This window comes from Podarcis raffonei, chromosome 1, assembly GCF_027172205.1.
Source record: "Podarcis raffonei isolate rPodRaf1 chromosome 1, rPodRaf1.pri, whole genome shotgun sequence".
Classification (NCBI taxonomy): Eukaryota; Metazoa; Chordata; class Lepidosauria; order Squamata; family Lacertidae; genus Podarcis; species Podarcis raffonei.
Genome location: NC_070602.1, coordinates 8,305,001 through 8,326,635, shown reverse-complemented (window position 1 = coordinate 8,326,635; position 21,635 = coordinate 8,305,001). Strand labels below are relative to the sequence as shown.

Below are 21,635 nucleotides of genomic sequence, written 5' to 3'. Positions count from 1 at the left end.
CCTCCCACCCCTCCGTGTGGCCCCGGGCCCTGGCAACCCACGCTACGCCACTGCAAAAAAGGCACCTTCCTTTCCCCAGGACTTATCCTGCAGATCAAGAACCTGATGAATTTTTAGATGCCCCTCTAAATCTGTTAGGCTGCAGGGCAGATCCCTCGACCAGACTGAACCTCGTGAGCGACGGCACCCTTTCTGCGCTTTCCTATTCCAAAGCACGCTGCATTGTTTTTCTCTTCTCCCCCCCCCCCAATCTCAAATCATTTTAACGCAACCTTTTGACCAGTCTGAACTCTCTCCCACCCTCCATTTTGAAAGTCAACTCCCTAACAATACCATATCCGACCAAATTTTCTCCCAGCTACAAATAAAAATATATATAAAATAGAGGCACTTTAGTTTAAGTAACAGTAATGAACAACTTGGTTTTTATTTTACTTTTCGAGCAAAGTGCTGCCTTTGCACGCCTCGCACTCTGCAGAACTCCAGAGTATCCGGCGTTTGCATTCTTACCGTTGACAAGCTACTTGAAGAGCCATCAGTACACGTGTGTCCTTCGAAAAAGTTGCGATGAAGAAAAACTAAATCGTAAGAACAAGGGGGAAAGAGGCAAGGGATCACCCTTATACTCACGCACACACAAAGAGCTCTTTCGCAGCTCTCGCTGGTGTGATCTTCACAGCTTTCGTGTTGCTTCGGGATTTGGAGATCCCGGGCAACAGGAACTGCATTTTGTACAAACTCGTTTCTATATAAATCCGCACATTTGCTGTACAGTACACAACTGGGGGAAGGGGCGGGGCAGAGAACGGCCCCCCGTCCCCCCTTCAGTTAACATCCTTTACAATAGCAAAGCAAAACAAATCAATTAAAAACCTATTTCAAACAGCATCAGCTATCTAGTGCAACAGAAAAAAACACAACTCAAAACCTCCACAGGAAAGAAGTGAAAACAACAACAACAACGGCAACATCAACAACACACAAAAATCCCCGTTCGGTTTTGGATCACGATGTGGATGGTATAAAAATCACTTAAGAGAAAAACCCGCAAATAAATAAAAGCAAAAAAGAAAGAAAGTAACAGTCCTCTATATTCTCTATAATTTAAGGATATTAAGCCACGCTATAAGATTGGCCTTTTTTTTAAACTTTTCCAATTTTTTAAATATTTTGTATTACTGTTTCGTTTTTTAAATTATTAATTACTCCCTGAGCAATCTGGGTTTAAGGAGATTTCGGATTGACAACTTGACAAATTTCTTACAAATCTGCAAGGAGAAAAACACTATGAACAGCAAAGCCCGTTTGCAAGAAACAAGAATTTTCGTGGCCTTTTCCCGGCTACCCTTGCGCTATACATTAGGTCCCTAACATCTCCCAGACCCCTTCTTTGCAGAAACTCCCTACTAACCTCTTTCGAGGGAACCCTGGAGCAACGCCCCCGGCAAGCATGGTTGCCCTTCCAAGATCCATGCTCATCATTCTGGCACAGATCTGTAAACAGAGGCAGCCTCTGTAAACAGAGGGCAGTCTGTCTGATGGGGAAAGGAGAAGGGGGGCAGGCTGCATAATGGAAAGCCCAGCTTTGAATACTTGAGAGTTCATTAGCCAACCTTTGCCATGCACAGGAAAGGCTTTTCTGGATAGGGGCCAAAGTTTGCACATTACGCCCAAGGCGCTCCTGGAGTTATCCTGCATCGGCCGGGTGCCTTACAGCGAAACTGGCCTGAACGGAGCCAATTCTGAGCGACGTTTACAGAGAATACAGTTTGTCCTGTCGGGACGGGGAATGGGAAACGGACGATAATGAATACACAGACGCTTTCTTCTGTTAAAACGAAAAGTTAAGAAGAGGCCCAGTCCCCTCCCCCAAATCCTCACCCCCACCCCACCAACTGGTCTCAGGCAAAAAAAAAAACCCACACACGAGTGAATTCTACATCGGTGTCGTTACAGCAATGAGAAAATCCTTTGGGTCGCCTTCAGCTGGTTCCCTGAAGGCTCCCAAAGAGAGAGGTGCATTCCGTTCGAAAGAAACAGAAGCACGACTCCCCCCCCCCCAAAAATGGGGGTTACGGAACACAAAGGAGCTGGCACAACGGCCACAAGGGATGTTCAAGTTCTGAGTGAAAACAGGAAACAAAAAATAATAATCTCGGCTTTCCCCCAACAATGCTACGTTCAGACTGAACAAGAGCTGTTTCTAACGGACGTCTTCCGCCACCTTCCGCCTCAATGGCAACAGGTTTCCCAGGCTGGCCTGTCCATGTCAAAACGCCCTTGTGCTAACGTAGCACAATAGCAGCACTTCTATCCCCCTCTTAACTCCAAGCTGTTTCCCCCCACCCTAAAATAAAAGGACCCCCCAGAACAGACCCAAGTGGTATCGCCCACCAGGCTCTCTCATTTCCGTGGTTGGGGGGGGGGTGTTTTCGCCTCCCCCCACTCTCTCGATCACAGACACTTGTGCTTAGACAGCATGAAAGCTACTTTTTGCGACCACGCCACCTCCCGCCTCTGATAGAAAAGGGAGAACTCATCCAGGCAGCGGTGCCTGTGCATGTTGACGCCCGCGCTCGCGCATGCACACAGTTCCGAATCCCAGCCGCACCACCAGACTCTTTGGGCGCAGCACACCTGCGCTCATGCTCCCACTGAAAACATTCATGCACAGGCAGGACGAGATGAGGGAGGGAGGGCCACTGATGAGCTGGCAAGGCAGAAGGTAAAAAGACCTGGGGTCCTCCAAGACGATTGTTGATTGGTTTAGAGTCTTCTTCTGAAATATATATACACATATATAGATATATATGTATATATATACACGCGCGCTCAGAAGTTGAGTTTCGTGACCGGCCTCTCGCGGCTGCCATCCGCCAGCTGGTTGGTGATGCGCTTGCGGTTGCGCTTGAGTTTGGACAGGTCTTTGTCAAAGACTTCGCCGGACCGCAAAGCCGAGACGAGGTCGTCAAATTCCCCGCCCTCCTCGCTGTTTTCTTTCGCCTTCCTCGCCTTGCGCTCCCTCTCTCGCTGCTCTTTGAGCTAACGGGAAAGGAAAAAGGAAGGGTTAATGGGCAGGGAATTGGCACACCCTACGAGCAGCACGCTATAACTTAAAACACTGCAAACGCGATAAACCGAAACCGACAGATTCTCCATCCTTGAGCTGAGTGTGCCCTGTTTCTGCATCACCTTCTGATATATTTTTAAGCCCACATGAAATTTGTCCATGTGCATTTGTGTTAATGTATGCATTCCCCACGGGAGGCGGGTGGCGCTGTGGGTTAAACCACAGAACCTAGGACTTGCCGATCAGAAGGTCAGCGGTTCAAATCCCCGCAACGGGGTGAGCTCCCATTGCTCTGTCCCAGCTCCTGCCCACCTAGCAGTTTGAAAGCACGTCAAAGTACAAGTAGATAAATAGATACCGCTCCGGCGGGAAGGTAAACGGCGTTTCTGTGCGCTGCTCTGGTTCGCCACATGTACGCCAGCTCCCTCAGCCAATAAAGCGAGATGAGCGCCACAACCCCAGAGTCACAACTGGACCTAACGGTCAGGGGTCCCTTTACCTTTACCTATGCATTCCCCCAATAATTTTTATTGGTCTTCATTTTTGCACACAATTTTTCTTGCAATTTCTCTACCCCTTATATCCCAAGACAGACACATGGCAACTTAACACCCCAACAACTAGATGCACCGACAGCTTGACTTGCATAGCTTGCGTCGTTTGCAAAGCAGCTGTCTGAAATGGAGTCAAAACCACAGGTGCATTGAGCCACCTGGGCCCCCCCTTCAGCTATGGGCTGTCAAGGACATGCGATGGAATCCCACCCTACACGATTATCCCCACCTGGGCTTCCATGCGCGCCCGTCGCTCCTCTTCCTCCTTCCTTTTCCTCATGTTCTCATTCTCCTGTTTGGCTTCGGTCACAGCCTGCAGGAACTGGTCAAAGATCCCGAAGAACTCGTCCGGTTGCGTTTTGCCAGCGTCTTCCCCAAAATGCTTCACTGCCTTGGCAAACTAGGGAAAGAAAATACGCATGTTGTTTTCTTTGTGGGGACTCACTCAAAGAGAGCCTCTTTGGTCTAAATCAGTCGCTGATTCAGGAAGGAGATTTTCTCTGCATGCATCAACCTGTTTTGTATTCTTCTTGGCCATGAAGATCTCCAACTGGCCATGAAGATCACTGAGTGACCTCAACCCCATCATCTTCCCTCAGCCTAACCTGGATCACAGGGTTGTTGTGTTGGGTGGGGGGGTGAGGTTGTGAAGAATCACACAAGCTGACTTTAGCTCCTTGGAGGGAAATTTGGGGTGTGTGTAAAAATATAATAACTAAAGAAGGAAGCCAAAACTATTTGGCAACTACAACTAATCTAGGCAGGTGACTGGGAGAGGCTGCTGGAAGCACGTAACACCAGTCCTGAAAGACCTACATTGGCTCTCAGTACATTCAAGCACAATTCAAAGTGCTGATGTTGACCTTTAAAGCCCTAAATGGCCTTGGCCCAGTATAACTTCAGTATAGCGTCTCCACCCCCATTGTTCAGCCCTGACACTGAGGTCCAGCTCTGAGGGCCTTCTGTCAGTTCCCTCCCTGTGAGAAGTGAGGTTACAGGGAATCAGGCAGAGGGCCTTCTCAGTGGTGGCACCCGCCCTATGAAATGCCCTCCCATCAGATGTCAAGAATGTATATGCTGGAAGCTGCCCAGAGTGGCTGGGGTAACCCAATCAGATGGGCAGGGTGCAATGCAATGCAATACAAATAATTCCAAAATCGAAACACATTTGTTTCCTAATTTCACCAGGTCCCAAACAACCAGTGTTAGGTCAGACTTTGGCCAGTTCAGCTCATGATGCAAGTCCTTAATCCCTTACATATCTGGAGAGTACAAGCCAAGGCCTTGCTCTGCTTTGCCGCATTACACCATTCCTTGCCCCCAAATCCGAATTCTGGTGGCTAGAGGTAGACCCCAGGCCTCACCAAACCTCCCTTTCCAAAGGTCTGTTCTGCCTCCCGTCGGAACAGCTTCTGCCATTCTGAAGACATCAAGGAAGTCACACCTCTGCTTTCAATTAATGCCCTTTATCTTCTACCTCCTCTTTTTTTCATTATTAGTATTATTAACTCAGGAGCAATAAAACCAACGGCGAACAACACTGCAACAGAGGTGATAATAAAACTCGAAAGCACAACAGGGAGAGGGGCAAACTTGCATTTTCAACTTCTCTTTGAAGGTTTGCGCTTGTATTTTATTTATCGTTGCCACATGCTTCAGCATTAGAACCAAATGTGTTATTGAATCTTTTGGAAAGGAGGTGTTCCTCCCCTCCCTTTTTTTCAAAAACAAAACTTTGCCCATCCAAAAGCACGAAATTTGTGCTATCTACAGAACTGCGCAAAGCAGATAAAATTTGCAAGCCAAAGCAACGCTCATGCAAGACGTGTGTAGCAATGTCAAGGGTTTGTGAAATAAAGAAACACAAACAGATCCCAAGGGGCTTCTTGGTGGTCCTTTAGGGTCACTGGCTTTAGATGGTTTTAAAAAAAGAATTAGAGAATTAGTTGTGGACATCCAAAAAACGAATTCTGGGAACTGTAGTTTGTTAAGGGTGCCGAGAGTTGCTAGGAGACCCCTTTCCCTGTCACACAGCTACAGTTCACAGAGTTCCCTGAGAAGAGGGATTGGTTGTTAAACCACTCTGGGAATTGTAGGTCTGCGATGGAACTTGGGAGTTCAAGGTTCCGGTTTAGTCACCCATTCAATGGGTTGCCTCAGGCAAGCCACATTCCCTCAGTCTCAGTTATCCAGCTGTAAAATGGGAATATGCAACCATGACCCAAACCACAGACTGCCATGCCTAGGCCTGAGTTGGTGACAGGCACTGTGTCCTCGGAGGACACTCCACAAGCCGAGGACCTTGGGGCAAATGAGCAGGCAGGGTCTCCTGGAACCAGCGCTGAGGATCCCCAAGTCCTGCTTAAGAAGCCTTGGAACAGTCAGAGGAGGAGATGAAAAGCGTCCTCAAGAATGCCAGCACCTAAAGGCTCAGGCTGACATGTAGCAACATAACATGAATCTATGGACGCAGAGTAGTGGCATGGCTCTTTCTAAAAAAATGTAGTATAAACACTGACAACTGGGAAACACTGGCCTGTGAGCGCTGCAATTGGAGAAAAGCCTTTACCGAAGGTGTCATGGGCTTTGAAGACGCTCGAATTAGATGGTTTATCAGAAAAAATAAAGAATAAATCTAAACAGGAATTTGTTTCAAAATGGGAGGTTTTCAAAGAATATCTGAAAAATAAATATAGTAGTTTAAATTCTGTTGCAGCATTCGAGTAATAGTTGCAAGGTAGATATAAGAAATTAGATTTATTAAGAATAAGTTTAAATACGATAAAAGTGTGTATTGGCAATAAGTAATATGAATTTGAAATATGGAATAGACGGGAGGTTGGGTCTTTAGTGTTAAGACCAATAGATGTTTTATTGTTTGCTAAGAAAATAACCTCAGATATGCAGATGACACAACCTTGATGGCAGAAAGTGAGGAGGAATTAAAGAACCTTTTAATGAGGGTGAAAGAGGAGAGCGCAAAATATGGTCTGAAGCTCAACATCAAAAAAACGAAGATCATGGCCACTGGTCCCATCACCTCCTGGCAAATAGAAGGGGAAGAAATGGAGGCAATGAGAGATTTTACTTTCTTGGGCTCCATGATCACTGCAGATGGTGACAGCAGTCACGAAATTAAAAGACGCCTGCTTCTTGGGAGAAGGGCAATGACAGGCCTAGATAGCATCTTGAGAAGTAGAGACGTCACCTTGACAACAAAGGTCCGTATAGTTAAAGCCATGGTTTTCCCAGTAGTGATGTATGGAAGTGAGAGCTGGACCATAAAGAAGGCTGATCGCCGAAGAATTGATGCTTTTGAATTATGGTGCTGGAGAAGACTCTTGAGAGTCCCATGGACTGCAAGAAGATCAAACGCATCCATTCTTAAGGAAATCAGCCCTGAGTGCTCACTGGAAGGACAGATCCTGAAGCTGAGGCTCCAATACTTTGGCCACCTCATGAGAAGAGAAGACTCCCTGGAGAAGACACTGATGCTGGGAAAGATGGAGGGCACAAGGAGAAGGGGGCGACAGAGGACGAGATGGTTGGATAGTGTTTTCGAGGTTACCAGCATGAGTTTGACCAAACTGCGGGAGGTAGTGGAGGACAGAGGTGCCTGGCGTGCTCTGGTCCATGGGGTCATGAAGAGTCGGACACGACTAAACGACTAAACAACAACAACAAGAAAATAATGTGTCTATGGTTATTCTTGTGTGTAATTTGGTATTTGTGGTTTTTTCTTTTTTCTTGTTGTATCAATAAGAAACTTTATTTAAGAAAAAAAAGAAGACGCTCAAACTCAGAACGCAAGGGAGAAACGTGCTACGAGGAAGGCATGCTTGGCAAATCCACACCGTGATCAACTCCCGCCTGGAAACCAACGTCCCCACTGTGGAAGGACGTGTGGATCCAGAATTGGCCTCCACAGTCACTTATGGACTCATAGTTAAAACCGTGTTTATGGAAAACAATCTTACTCAGCTACGAGGGATCGCCAAAAAAGAAGAAGAAAAGAAATCTGGTAAGCCAGATAATATAAGGCCTCCTTGAACCTTCCAGTGGCTCTCTCTTCTTGCTCCTCATTCTCGTTACTCCTCTTTGCGGCTGGTCCCAGACTTGGATTGTTTCATGACTTCGCTTCCGGGTCACATTTTGGACTTAGACTGATTCTCTGTGCTTGACCTTGGCTTGTTTGGACTGACGCACCTGTAGCTCTGCAACTGCCTTTGGTGAGGGTCTTATATCTCCTGGAACTGAGGATGAGGACCCTATCCCTACAAAGCAGAGAGGTTTGGAGCGCCAGGAGCTCCAAAGGTTTCACTTTCTTACCAGTTCTTTGGCCTCTGCCAGGAGATCTTCCACATCCGAGAAGCTAAAGCTGGCCAGCGTGATGAACTGGCTGACGACGGAAACAAACTTGTCTTCTGGGTGGGAAGGCTGAGTTTTCTGGTACGCCAGTTCCTTTGGAGACACGAGAGAGAGAGAGAGAGAGAGAGAGAGAGAGAGAGAGAGAGATTCATTTTGGTTATTGGGAGTTCAAGGAGAGGAACCATGGCAGTCACCCACCGAAGTGTTGGCTGGGATCCACAAAGACCTGAACGGCAGAAACCCAATGCTCAACACATGCTCACCCAGCACGAGAGAGCTGCTATTGTGCAGCACTATTTCATGTGTTTACGGTACATGTGTTGAATACTGCAACCACATGGGCGTAGGGATGATTGTGTGGATTACAGGAACACAGAAAGCTGCCCTATAATGAGCCAGACACATCCTTAGCCCAACCTGGAGATGCTCGGGATGGAACTTTCTGCATGCCAAGCAGATATCCTACCTTGAGCTGTCACCCTTGGCTCTATCCAACCCAAGAATTATCCTCCCTCCCAGTTAGGTATCAGCTGGGCACACCCTCCATCCTTGGAGGTTTTTAAGCAGAGCTTGGGTGGCCACCTGTCATGGATGCTTCAGCTAAGATTCCTGCATTGTGTGTGTGTGTATGTGTGTGGACTAGAGCAGTGTTTCCCAACCTTGGGTCTCCAGCTGTTTTTGGACTACAACTCCCATCATCCCTAGCTGGCAAGACCAGTGGTGAGGGATGATGGGAACTGTAGTCCAAAAACAGCTGGAGACCCAAGGTTGGGAAACACTGGACTAGAGGACCCTTTTGGTCCCTTCCAACTCTACAATTCTATGATTAAACTGTTTTTCATGCTATATTTTATATTGCTGCGACCTGCTCTTAGACCTTCCTGATGACTGGCGAGTTATAATGACTCAGATTATATTTGAGGGAATTCGTGTGTGCAGCCTGCAACCTTATCTCTTATCCACAGTTTCCCCCCCATTCATTTATATTCCACTTTTCTTTATCAAATAAGTTTACATTTACATTGTTGTTTTTTTAAAAGCAATATAACATAAAAAAGAAAGAATAGCTTTGCAAAGAACAAAAACAGCAGTAGCAAATGAACATACAAACTATAACAATAATAATAATTATACACACACAAGCAAACACAACCACAGCAGCATATAACAAGATTGGTCAGGCTGAGTCTAAGAATATTAAGCCCCATCAGGAAAAACTCTTCTAAAAATGCGAAGACTTCCAAGCATACAGTATCAGGTCTTCTCCATCACAGCTGGCCGGGGTTCTAATGGAAGCTGTGATCCAGAACATATGCAGGGAACCAGGTTGGCAAAAACTGGCAGGAAGGTGACATCTGCACCAGCTGTGCCTATCCCCAAACAAACTTCCTTTAAAAAAAATGCTTATAATTAAAGAGACAAAGGCAAGCGACTCAGGTCCTTAAGAGTTCCATAAAACCATAATGAGCAGTAATGAACTGCAGGTCAGGAAGGAGGAGAAGGAGAACGGCCTCTGGGAAGGGAGATAAAAGCAGCTCCAGTCGCCTTCGCCTCCTTCCTCTCTTAAGGACGGGTGCTTAAAAAAAGCAGGGGGACCATTAAGTGGGTGAACAATACTTACTGTCTCCACAGCCCTCAGCCCACTTCGCAAGGTGCCAATTTCCTTCTCCAGCTCAGTCATGCTGCCAGAAATAAAGGAAGCCAGTTACATTTCCAGAAACACAGCTCCAAAGCCAGCTGCATGTCTCCCATTGAAAAACAACAGCAAATAAAATGCATAGTTTGCATTTCCTCCTGCTTTTGGGTTATGCTCTCACCTGCAGCAAACTTTGCACCAGCATCTTCTCTAAAAACTGGTGCCAGAATTTGGCTCCCACCCCTTCCCCCTCCGCATGCCTCTTTCCTTTTGTGCCCTGTCTTTTAGACTTCAAGCTTCCAAGGGACTGACTTGTTTTTTAATTGATCGCACATAACCATAACTTTATCAACAAAAAGATCATCTGTTTGCCTGCCTCATCTGTCCGTCCATCTGTCCAACTTCAAATACATTGCAAAAGCAAACTGGGACTAATAACTTCCACTTAAAAGGCTTGCTGAAAAACAAGGATAAGATCTTCAATAGGTACCAAAAAGATGCTAGAGAAGGCATTTGTCTGACATGCAAACAAATAAATAATTTCGGGAGATGTGTGTTAAGATTCAAAGTGGCCATAAAGGTAAAGGTAAAGGGACCCCTGACCAGTCGTGGCCGACTCTGGGGTTGCGGTGCTCATCCCGCTTTATTGGCCAAGGGAGCCAGTGTACAGCTTCCGGGTCATGTGGCCAGCATGACTAAGCCACTTCTGGTGAACCAGAGCAGCACACGGAAACGCCGTTTACCTTCCCGCCGGAGTGGTACCTATTTATCTACTTGCACTCTTGACGTGCTTTTGAACTGCTAGGTTGGCAGGAGCAGGGACCGAACAACAGGAGCTCACCCCGTTGCAGGGATTTGAACCGCCGACCTTCTGATCAGCAAGTCCTAGGCTCTGCGGTTTAACCCACAGCGCCACCCGCGTCCCATAAAGTGGCTGTAGCAATGTGCATTATGTAAAATTCAAATTTTCGTATTGACAAGCCTGTGAGTTATGACATTCACGACCTGCAAAAGAGCAGACTAAGAGGAGATAGGATATCCATCTTCAAATATCTCAAGGGCTGTCAAATGGAAGAGGGAACAAGCTTGTTTTGTCCTGCTCTGGATGGTAGGACTCGAACCCATGGCTTCAAGTCGCAAGGAAGGAGATTCTGACTCAGCATCAGGAAATGTCCAGGCCCCCCACAACAGAGTGAGCAGAATGTCCCCCCAAATGCCACAGGGCTGGCTCGCCACGTTTCGAATCAAATGGAGTAACACATGTTGCAGCCGAGGAGCGTGTCAGGATCCCCGCTGCACCACTAAACCCAGGGTGGAAATTCTGAGTCTGCAGCACTGGCGCTGAACATCTCCTGCATTGCAGGAAATAGGCCCGCAGGCCTTGGACCCAGACAGACTGCCTCCGCTCACCTTTTGCACAAACAATCAAGCTCAAAACTGGCGCCTGGCTTTTGACTCCCGCAAACTACAGGTGCATTTATTTTAGAGTCGATCATTGTGCTCTCCTGCTCCACTTGTTGCAGGGCCTCCCTATAAACCCAATAAAGACCCGTTTGCTTCTCCTTAATTCACTTCAAACTCCTTTACGAGGCTGCCTGCACATACCAATTAATGGTGAAATCCCTCAAAGCGTGTTGATTAAAACCAGCAAGGAAGAAAGCAGAGAGAGAGAGAGAGAGAGAGAGAGAGAGAGGAAGTATCTGATTTAAAAACCAAATACCCCATCTTTGCAACCACGGATCAAGAATGCACGCTAATTGGCTGACAATTAAACCCCCTGGCTTGCAGCAAAATAAAGCCAGTAGGTTTTTTGGGGTGTGTGCATGTTTCTGGCAGCTGCTGCTGGGTGTTCACTTCTATTTGGACGGGTGCAGTGGGGCTCCCCCATCAGCAGGCTCTCCTTCTGGGTGGAGGGACACCTTGGCCTCATCCAAACCCTCTTCAGCCTGGGGAGAACCCTCCCAGCAATGTCCTCATTGCGCTTTGCTTAGGGCTCAGCTCTCCATAGGTAAAGGTAAAAGGACCCCTGACCATTAGGTCCAGTCGTGGCCGACTCTGGGGATGCGGTGCTCATCTCGCTTTATTGGATGAGGGAGCTGGCGTACAGCTTCCGGGTCATGTGGCCAACATGACTAAGCCGCTTCTGGCGAGCCAGAGCAGCACACGGAAACGCCGTTCACCTTCCCACCGGAGAGGTACCTATTTATCTACTTGCACTTTGACGTGCTTTCGAACTGCTAGGTTGACAGGAGCTGGGACCGAGCAACAGGAGCTCACCCCATCGTTGTGGGGATTCAAACCGCCGACCTTCTGATCGGCAAGTCCTAGGCTCTGTGGTTTAACCCACAGCACCACCCGCGTCCCTCAGCTCTTGATAGAAACGTGCTAAAAATCATGAACACAGTTGGCCTCCCGCAATCCCAGGCGTTGACCCAATCGTACGACACTCACTTTACTTTGGCAGCCTGGGGGACATCCTTCAGTTCTTCGTGCAGGTTGAGGACTTTGGGGTACTTCTTTTCTACGATGGTGATGAGATAATGCAGCAGAGTAATATTCCTACAACACAAGAAGGGCAGTGATCAATATAATATGGATGCAACAAAGGTTTGTGGCTCCTGTATTCAGCTGCAAAAATTGCCTCTATTTGTGAAGGATAGAATTGTTTCGGAGGAAGCAACAGGATTCTGAAAAGGTACTGTGGAAAGGAGCTCGTCGCACAGGGCAAGCCACCTGCACGGTACAGAACGGGGGTGCAAGAGAAAGGTCTTCTGGGAAACAGACTTTAACTAGGTGCAACAGCAAGACAGGCAGTCATAACAAATAGCAGTGCCACTGCTGGGTGCTGCGCAGTCACAGTTTTATCCATGATACGGCCTTCTTGGTGGTGGCTCCCCATTTGTGGAACGTCCTCCATGGTGTGTTGTATTTTTATTAATTTTCAGGAGGAATCCAAAGCATTCCTGTTTACCCAAGCATTTGCTGGCTGAATGTTAACAACAACAATTTTATTATTTATACCCTGCCCATCTGACTGGGTTGCCCCAGTCACTCTGAGCTGCTTAATAGCCCAGTAGATTTCTTCCATCTCAAAAAACTTAATAAAATATTAAAAATTAAAAAACTGCTGCCTTCAGATGCCTTATAGTTTTCCCTGGCACCCTTAAAATTATTCACTATCAGGATATTTGATTGTTTTACAACTTTTTAGATGCTGAACTCTTTTAGGATATGAACTTAATAAACAGCTAAATAGCTGGGCTCCTGACATCAGACACATCGCCTTGAATGAGGGTGCCTGACATAATAATGGTGGGGTGAGAATTCATTTGCAAAGCAACCGTTCCGTTATGATAACCCTTTAGCTGATAAAGGTCCTGAACACAGGGCAGCAAGGTAGAAGCAGGCAATGTTTAGGTGACATGAAGGGTTTCGACAAAAACCTGGGCTGAATCTCAAAAAATGTTTCTGCAGCTGTTCCTTGTGGGCACTGAGTAAAGGTAAAGGTAAAGGGACCCCTGACCATTAGGTCCAGTCGTGGCCGACTCTGGGGTTGCGGCGCTCATCTCGCTTTATTGGCCGAGGGAGCTGGCGTACAGCTTCTGGGTCATGTGGCCAGCATGACTAAGCCGCTTCTGGCGAACCAGAGCAGTGCACAAAAACGCTGTTTACCTTCCCGCCGGAGTGGTACCTATTTATCTACTTGCACTTTGACGTGCTTTCGAACTGCTAGGTTGGCAAGAGCAGGGACCGAGCAACGGGAGCTCACTCCATCGCGGGGATTTGAACCGCCAACCTTCTGATTGGCAAGTCCCAGGCTCTGTGGTTTAACCCACAGCACCACCCACGTCCCCTTGTGGGCACTGAGTACAATCCCACAAAAAGAGATTCTTCCTGCATCTCATTCTCACAGAAAGCAACTGGACTCACGCTCTCGAGGCAGAAGCGGCTTGGGCTTACTTGTCAATGCTGGATTTGGTGTCCGCAATCTTGTTGAGGCTGGCGATTTTGAACCCGTACGCATTTCCCCGTTGGCCTTTGTTCATGTAGTTCCCAAAGGCCAAAACCACCTCCAGCAGCTGCTTCAAGCTTTTGCTCTGGAATGTCTCTGTGGAAGCGGTGCGGATTGCTGCAAAGGGGATACGATTTTGTCAGTAATATTACTGTCGTCGTCATTATCATTGATTTATGAATCCCCAAGGAGGTGTACAGCAGAAAACAGTTAAAAACACAACCAGCAGCTAGGCAGAATGCTTTCCATTATATTTTTGTTATGCTTTTTATAATTGATGTTCTGCAATGTATTTTTAATGTTGTACACCACCCTGGGATCTTTTGATAAATGGCGATATATGAATTGAATGAATGAATGATATTTAAAAAAACAAAATGGGCACCCATGGCACAGACCCTTTCATCTAGCTGGGAAAGCCTGCTGGATTGAAGATGCCTTTAATTTTATCTGGAAAGTGCAGCTAACAGGTACCTGCCATATTTTGTGCATGAAGACTCTTCTTTGAGCAAGTGGTATGCACAGTGTCGGAATAAGACTTCCTGCACTACCATTAGAAAATAACTTAATCCTTCAAATACTGTAGAAGTCTTTTGTATGTTCATGGAAGGAAGGAGAGTTCAGGGTGCAGGGTAACAGTAATTGTACTGGAATGTGATCTTTATCACTGCATCTCTATCATTTTGTTGAAATTTTTTTTGAAAAGAAGTTGTCAGGGAACTGCCATCGGAAGCACAGGAGGTGAAAGGGCTCACAGAGGTTGGGAGAGACTTATCAGCTGAGGAGGGAACCAGCAGGGGGAGAGAAGGAGCTCCAAGGGAAAGTGAGTCGGAGGGATGGCTCAGAGACACTTCCAGCGAAAACAGTGGGGAGGTTTCAGGACCTCCTATAGGGACACCCACTCCTCGCCGGAAACTGTCACGCCGAGAGTCCAGAAGGCGCGTTTCCGTTAAGGAGTTTTTATGCTGGAAGAAATTCCGTAAACGCCCACTGTCCGATTCTACCAGCGACTGACGGAGCCATGCTTAAGGAGCTCCATCACAGACAGAGGTTTGTGGACTTAGCCAAACTCTGAGGGACTAGGAATTTCACGCACAAGCAGCTCATCATCCCATCACAGAAGTTGAATTTTTTTTTGCTGTGTAAAGGAAGATCTGAGCCGAAACACCCAAGGATTTAAAAAGATCCCCCCCCCCTATAACACAAGACTTACCTTCCACTTTAGGCTTAACTTCAGCAACTCGCTCAGCAAACTTCTTTTTAAAATACAAGGACTGCAGCCTTTGCTGGTAATGGTTTATCCTGCAAGAGACAGAAAGAACAAACCTCGCGTTGGCAACTAGTAAAAGTTCTGGTGGGAAAGGGCTGTGTCTCAGATTGATATATATATATAGCTGTGGCTAGTAGCTCAAAACAGGTTTTGAAACCTGAGGACTTGCAGGGGGTACAGGGTTTGTCCTCAAAGGACGTGAAACCACTCCCAAAGGCTGCAAGGGTCAACACTGTTTCCTTAGGCACAGCTAGGGCTCATCCCATGAAAGGAAGGTAACCAGAAGTGCAAGGTGGTCAGGCACAAGACCAGTCCAGTTGCAGGTAGTTCCAAAGGTTCAATGGGTACCACAGGTGTATACTATGTGTATGACAACTGTATGTTTACTTCACTTACTGCTGCGTTTGCCTATGCAGCTTCAGTTACCTGAAATGGGGGAGGATGTTAGTATTACACGCCTCCGATGCTGCAGATGAGATTGGTGTAAATCACATGCCTGTCTGGGAAGAGTGTGGGAATGGAAGACAGTCTTATCTCTTCCGCTGTATGTACTATGTACTGTACTTTTGTTTTTACTTCTGCCTGTTCTTCTCTCGGAGCTGGAGAGAGAAGACGCTATGACTCCTTTGTCGCTACATAGTGTGTAAATATATACGTAGATTAGCTCTATGATGTCTCACGCTTCTTGCTGTGTTATGCTAGAAGATTAGCGTGCACATATCATTTGACACCCCTTCATGGATCACTGCCTTGCCGTGGCGAAGGGGCTTGAAGAACTCAGAGAAGCTATGAACTATGCCGAGCAGGGCACCCAAGATGAACAGGTCATAGTGGAGAGTTTTGACCAAACGTGATCTACCTGGAGGAGGAACTGGCAAGCCACTCCAGTATCCCTGCCAAGAAAACTCCATGGACAAAGACAACAGGCATATAAAAGTTATGACGCTGGAAGATGAGCCCCTCAGGTCGGAAGGCGTCCAACATGCTACTGGGGAAGAGCGGAGGGCAAGTACAAGTAGATCCAGAGCTGATGAAGCGGCTGGGCCAAAGCCGAAAGGACGCTCAGTTGCGGATATGCTTGGAAGCGAAAGGAAAGTCCAATGCTGTAAAGAAAAATATTGCATAGGAACCTGGAATGTAAGAACCATGAACCTGGGTAAGTTGGAGGTGGTCAAAAATGAGATGGCAAGAATAAATATTGACATCTTGGGCATCAGTGAACTAAAATGGACGGGAATGGGCAAATTCAGTTCGGATGACCATCACATCTACTACTGTGGGCAAGAAACCCGTAAAAGAAATGGAGTGGCCCTCAAAAGAGTGGCGAAAGCTGTACTGGGATGCAATCTCAAAAATGATAGAATGATCTCGATACGAATCCAAGGCAGACCTTTTAACATCACAGTAATCCAAGTTTATGCACCAACTACTGGTGCTGAAGAAACTGAAATTGACCAATTCTATGAAGACTTACAACACCTTATAGAAGTGACACCAAAGAAGGGGATTGGAATGCTAAAGTAGGGAATCAAGAGATAAAATGAACAACTGGCAAGTTTGGCCTTGGAGATCAAAACGAAGCAGGGCAAAGGCTAATAGAGTTCTGTCAAGAGAACAAGCTGGTCATCACAAACACGCTTTTCCAACAACACAAGAGACGACTCTACACATGGACATCACCAGATGGGCAGCATCGAAATCAGATTGATTATATTCTCTGCAGCCAAAGATGGAGAAGCTCTATACAGTCAGCAAAAACAAGACCTGGAGCTGACTGTGGCTCAGATCATCAGCTTCTTATAGCAAAATTCAAGCTTAAACTGAAGAAAGTAGGAAAAACCACTGGGCCGGTAAGATACAATCTAAGTCAAATCCTTATGAATACACAGTGGAAGTGACGAACAGGTTTAAGGATTTAGATTTGGTGGACAGAGTGCCTGAAGAACTATGGATGGAGGCTCGTAACATTGTACAGGAGGCAGCAACGAAAACCATCCCAATGAAAAGGAAATGCAAGAAAGCAAAGTGGCTGTCCAACGAGGCCTTACAAATAGCCGGGGAGAGAAGGCAAGCAAAATGCGAGGGAGATAGTGAAAGATACAGGAAATTGAATGCAGATTTCCAAAGAATAGCAAGGAGAGACAAGAAGGCCTTCTTAAACGAGCAATGCAAACAAATAGAGGAAAACAACAGAATGGGAAGAACCAGAGATCTGTTCAAGAAAATTGGAGATATGAAAGGAACATTTCGTACAAAGATTACCATAATAAAAGACAAAAGTGGAAAGGACCTAACAGAAGCAGAAGACATCAAGAAGAGGTGGCAAGAATACACAGAGGAACTATACCAGAAAGAAATGGATGCCGCGTACACCCCAGGTAGTGTGGTTGCTGACCTTGAGCCAGACATCCTGGAAAGTGAAGTCAAATGGGCCTTAGAAAGCACTGCAAATAACAAGGCCAGTGGAAGTGATGGTATTCCAGCTGAACTATTTAAAATTTTAAAAGATGATGCTGTTAAGGTGCTACACTCATATGACAGCAAATTTGGAAAACTCAGCAGTGGCCAGAAGATTGGAGAAGATCAGTCTACATCCCAATCCCAAAGAAGGGCAGTGCCAAAGAATGCTCCAACTACCGCACAATTGCACTCATTTCACACGCTAGCAAGGTTATGCTTAAAATTCTACAAGGAAGGCTCAAGCAGTATGTGGACCGAGAACTCCCAGAAGTGCAAGCTGGATTTAGAAGAGGCAGAGGAACCAGAGACCAAATTGCAAACATGTGCTGGATTATGGAGAAAGCTAGAGAGTTCCAGAAAGACATCTACTTCTGCTTCATTGACTATGCAAAAGCCTTTGACTGTGTCGACCACAGCAAACTATGGCAAGTTCTTAAAGAAATGGGAGTGTCTGATCACCTCATCTGTCTCCTGAGAAATCTCTATGTGGGACAAGAAGCTACAGTTAGAACTGGATATGAAACAACTGAATGGTTCAAAATTGGGAAAGGAGTACGACAAGGCTGTATTTTGTCTCCCTGCTTATTTAATTTATATGCAGAATACATCATGCGAAAGGCTGGGCTGGATGAATCCCAAGCTGGAATTAAGATTGCCGGAAGAAATATCAACAACCTCAGATATGCAGATGACACAACCTTGATGGCAGAAAGTGAGGAGGAATTAAAGAACCTTTTAATGAGGGTGAAAGAGGAGAGCGCAAAATATGGTCTGAAGCTCAACATCAAAAAAACGAAGATCATGGCCACTGGTCCCATCACCTCCTGGCAAATAGAAGGGGAAGAAATGTAGGCAGTGAGAGATTTTACTTTCTTGGGCTCCATGATCACTGCAGATGGTGAGAGCAGCCACGAAATTAAAAGACGCCTGCTTCTTGGGAGAAGGGCAATGACAGGCCTAGACAGCATCTTGAGAAGTAGAGACATCACCTTGCCAACAAAGGTCTGTATAGTTAAAGCCATGGTCTTCCCAGTAGTGATGTATGGAAGTGAGAGCTGGACCATAAAGAAGGCTGATCGCCGAAGAATTGATGCTTTTGAATTATGGTGCTGGAGAAGACTCTTGAGAGTCCCATGGACTGCAAGAAGATCAAATGCATCCATTCTTAAGGAAATCAGCCCTGAGTGCTCACTGGAAGGACAGATCGTGAAGCTGAGGCTCTAATACTTTGGCCACCTCATGAGAAGAGAAGACTCCCTGGAGAAGACACTGATGCTGGGAAAGATGGAGGGCACAAGGAGAAGGGGGCGACAGAGGACGAGATGGTTGGATAGTGTTTTCGAGGTTACCAGCATGAGTTTGACCAAACTGCGGGAGGTAGTGGAGGACAGAGGTGCCTGGCGTGCTCTGGTCCATGGGGTCACAAAGAGTCGGACATGACTAAACGACTAAACAACAACAACATCATTTGACAGCATCTTAAAAACCTAGACATCTTAAAAAGTAGAGACATCACCTTGCCAACAAAGGTCCGTATAGTAAAAGCTATGGTTTTCCCAGTAGTGATGTATGGAAGTGAGAGCTGAACCATAAAGAAAGCTGATCGCCGAAGAATTGATGCTTTTGAATTATGGTGCTGGAGGAGACTCTTGAGAGTCCCATGGACTGCAAGAAGATCAAACCTATCCATTCTTCAGGAAATCAGCTCACTGGAAGGACAGATCGTGAAGCTGAGGCTCTAATACTTTGGCCACCTCATGAGAAGAGAAGACTCCCTGGAAAAGACCCTGATGTTGGGAAAGATGGAGGGCACAAGGAGAAGGGGACGACAGAGGACGAGATGGTGGGACAGTGTTCTCAAAGGTACCAGCATGAGTTTGACCAAACTGCGGGAGGCAGTGGAAGACAGAAGTGCCTGGCGTGCTCTGGTCCAGGGGGTCACGAAGAGTCGGACCCGACTAAACGACTAAACAACAACAATCATTTGATGTATGTCGCTGAAGCGCACTGGAGAAGAAGGGAAATGCCTTTCCAGAGCTGGCCATACCGGGAGGATGCTCAGATTTCGGGGGCTGCAGAAGGGGCACCCCAGGGCATGTCCCAACATGACAGTGCCTGCTGATGTCTGGATTGGCAAAGCCAACCATTTGCAGAAGATATCTCCATGCCCTTGACCCAGCACGACTTTCAATGGTGTTTACTGCAAGGATCCCTGAGCTTTCCTAGGAACTAAAACCACCACCCAGACTCCATTCTTACACTGGCTACAGGCCTGGAGACCAAAGTGTGTATCAACCCAACCTTATATTGCCTTGGACACTTTTAGATAAAGATCTGCCATTTTTGCCAGACCTTTAAGAGTCCAGTGGGTTAAGTCATATGTACTGGCATTGCTAATTATGTAACACAGAGATCGCCAACCTTTTCGGCCCGGAAGCTCTTTGCCCAAAGGCTGGGCACCACACTGCTGGGGTCACCATAACCATGCAAGAGAATGGAGCACCAGAGACAGGGGCCTCCAATTTTTAGCTGCTGAAATTTGAGAGCCCAAATTCCGCCACTGCTTTGCCCCTCTTCCATTGAGAGTGTGTGCCCAGCCTTGGCATCCAATGGAATATGGGAATGTTTAAGGGGAGGGGGTGTTCAGTGTAGGAACAGCGTAGCCAGTGCAAATGGGAACTGAGCAGGAAGAACAAACAGTGCCTCGTGCGTTGTGGATTTCTGAGGGGACATTTGCTGGGACCTTATACGGGTGCCATATGAGGTCCTAGTGGCCGCAATGTCACCCACAGGAACCATCTTGGCGACTCCTGATTGCAATTCACAATAATTATTGTTATTTTTTCCAGTTATTGCCTGTTATGTTTTTGCAAACCGCCCTGAGAAGGGGCCGCGGTCTGCCATGACCCAGAGGGCAACTGCGTTTTCTTGCTGAAAATCACCTGCTCATTTCGAAGAGGAACCTGTCTGCCTTCGCCATTCGGTCCAATTCGTGCTTGTGCTCCTCCAGCAGGTCGATGTCAGCTTTCTCCGGAACGAATTTTAGAAGCTGAGAAAGGGAAGGTTGGGGGAGGTTAGGGAGAGAGATAACACTTTAAAACACACTTGCCCCTCTCCTGTGTGGTCAGCATCTTCCTTGAGTGGGACAGCCAAAGAGCAGCTGTGAAACTGGCCCAAGGTCCTCTTAACATGCCCTGGTGTCCTCCAGATGTTTTGGACTACAACTCCCATCATCCTATGGGTACCTTGTAGGAGACTTGTCCTCATCTGGATCCAGTCAACCAATTATGGAATGGCTGCTTGCAAAGAGGACCATTCCTACTTAACCTGAAGGGGAGGCCCCCACCCAGGGCCGGATTTAGGTTTGAGGAGGCCCTAAGCTACTGAAGGTAATGGGGCCCTTTATATGTCCAGCTGTCCTTTGTCAACAACAAATTGTTGCTGTTTTTTGTGTTGAATATATGCTATATATGGGACGCAGGTGGCGCTGTGGGTTAAACCACAGAGCCTAGGGCTTGCCAATCAGAAGGTCGGCGGTTCGAATCCCCGCGAGGGGATGAGCTCCTGTTGCTCGGTCCCTGCTCCTGCCAACCTAGCAGTTTGAAAGCACATCAAAATGCAAGTAGATAAATAGGTACCGCTCTGGTGGGAAGGTAAATGGCATTTCCGTGCGCTGCTCTGGTTCGCCAGAAGCGGCTTAGTCATGCTGGCCACATGTCCCAGAAGCTGTACACCAGCTCCCTCGGCCAATAAAGCGAGATGAGTGCCACAACCCCAGAGTCGGTCACGATTGGACCTAATGGTCAGGGGTCCCTTTACCTTTACCTTTTTATATGCTATATGGTAATTTATGGACCTAATAGTTATCTAAAGCCATTTGCACATGAAGAATGTAGGCACCCTATATATAGAAATGAACCAACCAGTGATATTTGAGGGAGCAAGCTAGCAGACGGGGCCCATTACTTACATCATAGGAGCCTACACAACACAAAACACACTTGCTGTATGTAGGTTTCATTTTATTTGTTTTTTATCTTATATTTTGGAAATGTACATCCAGGTTTTTTTCCCTTTAAATTTTTTGGGGCCCCCAAGAGAGTGGGGGCCTAAGCTATAGTTTGTTTAGCTTATATGGCACTGCCCCCAACCTGCACTTTAGAAGTGAGTAACTTTAAAAACAAGCAAACCCGTGTTTGCACCTTTACAAGGATTCTCCTAACTTCAAAAACGGAATTGGAGGGATTTGTAGAATTTAGATTTTT

The 21,635-nt window shown here is 46.7% G+C and overlaps 1 protein-coding gene across 2 annotated transcripts in view; it reads right to left on the bottom strand.

Moving 5' to 3' along the window:
- Nucleotides 1–2,499: 2,499 nt before the first annotated feature.
- Nucleotides 2,500–21,635, bottom strand: part of DAAM1 (dishevelled associated activator of morphogenesis 1) — a 174,980-nt gene continuing 155,844 nt past the window's right edge. For both annotated transcript variants that reach the window (XM_053397548.1, XM_053397589.1), the window contains 8 exons: nt 20,313–20,419; nt 14,854–14,942; nt 13,589–13,757; nt 12,080–12,187; nt 9,614–9,674; nt 7,954–8,085; nt 3,854–4,024; nt 2,500–3,042 (listed from right to left, as the gene is read on the bottom strand). In XM_053397548.1, coding sequence (XP_053253523.1) covers nt 2,833–3,042; nt 3,854–4,024; nt 7,954–8,085; nt 9,614–9,674; nt 12,080–12,187; nt 13,589–13,757; nt 14,854–14,942; nt 20,313–20,419 — 1,047 coding nt within the window. In that variant the 3' untranslated portion in view covers nt 2,500–2,832. The remainder of the gene's footprint in view (nt 3,043–3,853; nt 4,025–7,953; nt 8,086–9,613; nt 9,675–12,079; nt 12,188–13,588; nt 13,758–14,853; nt 14,943–20,312; nt 20,420–21,635) is intronic.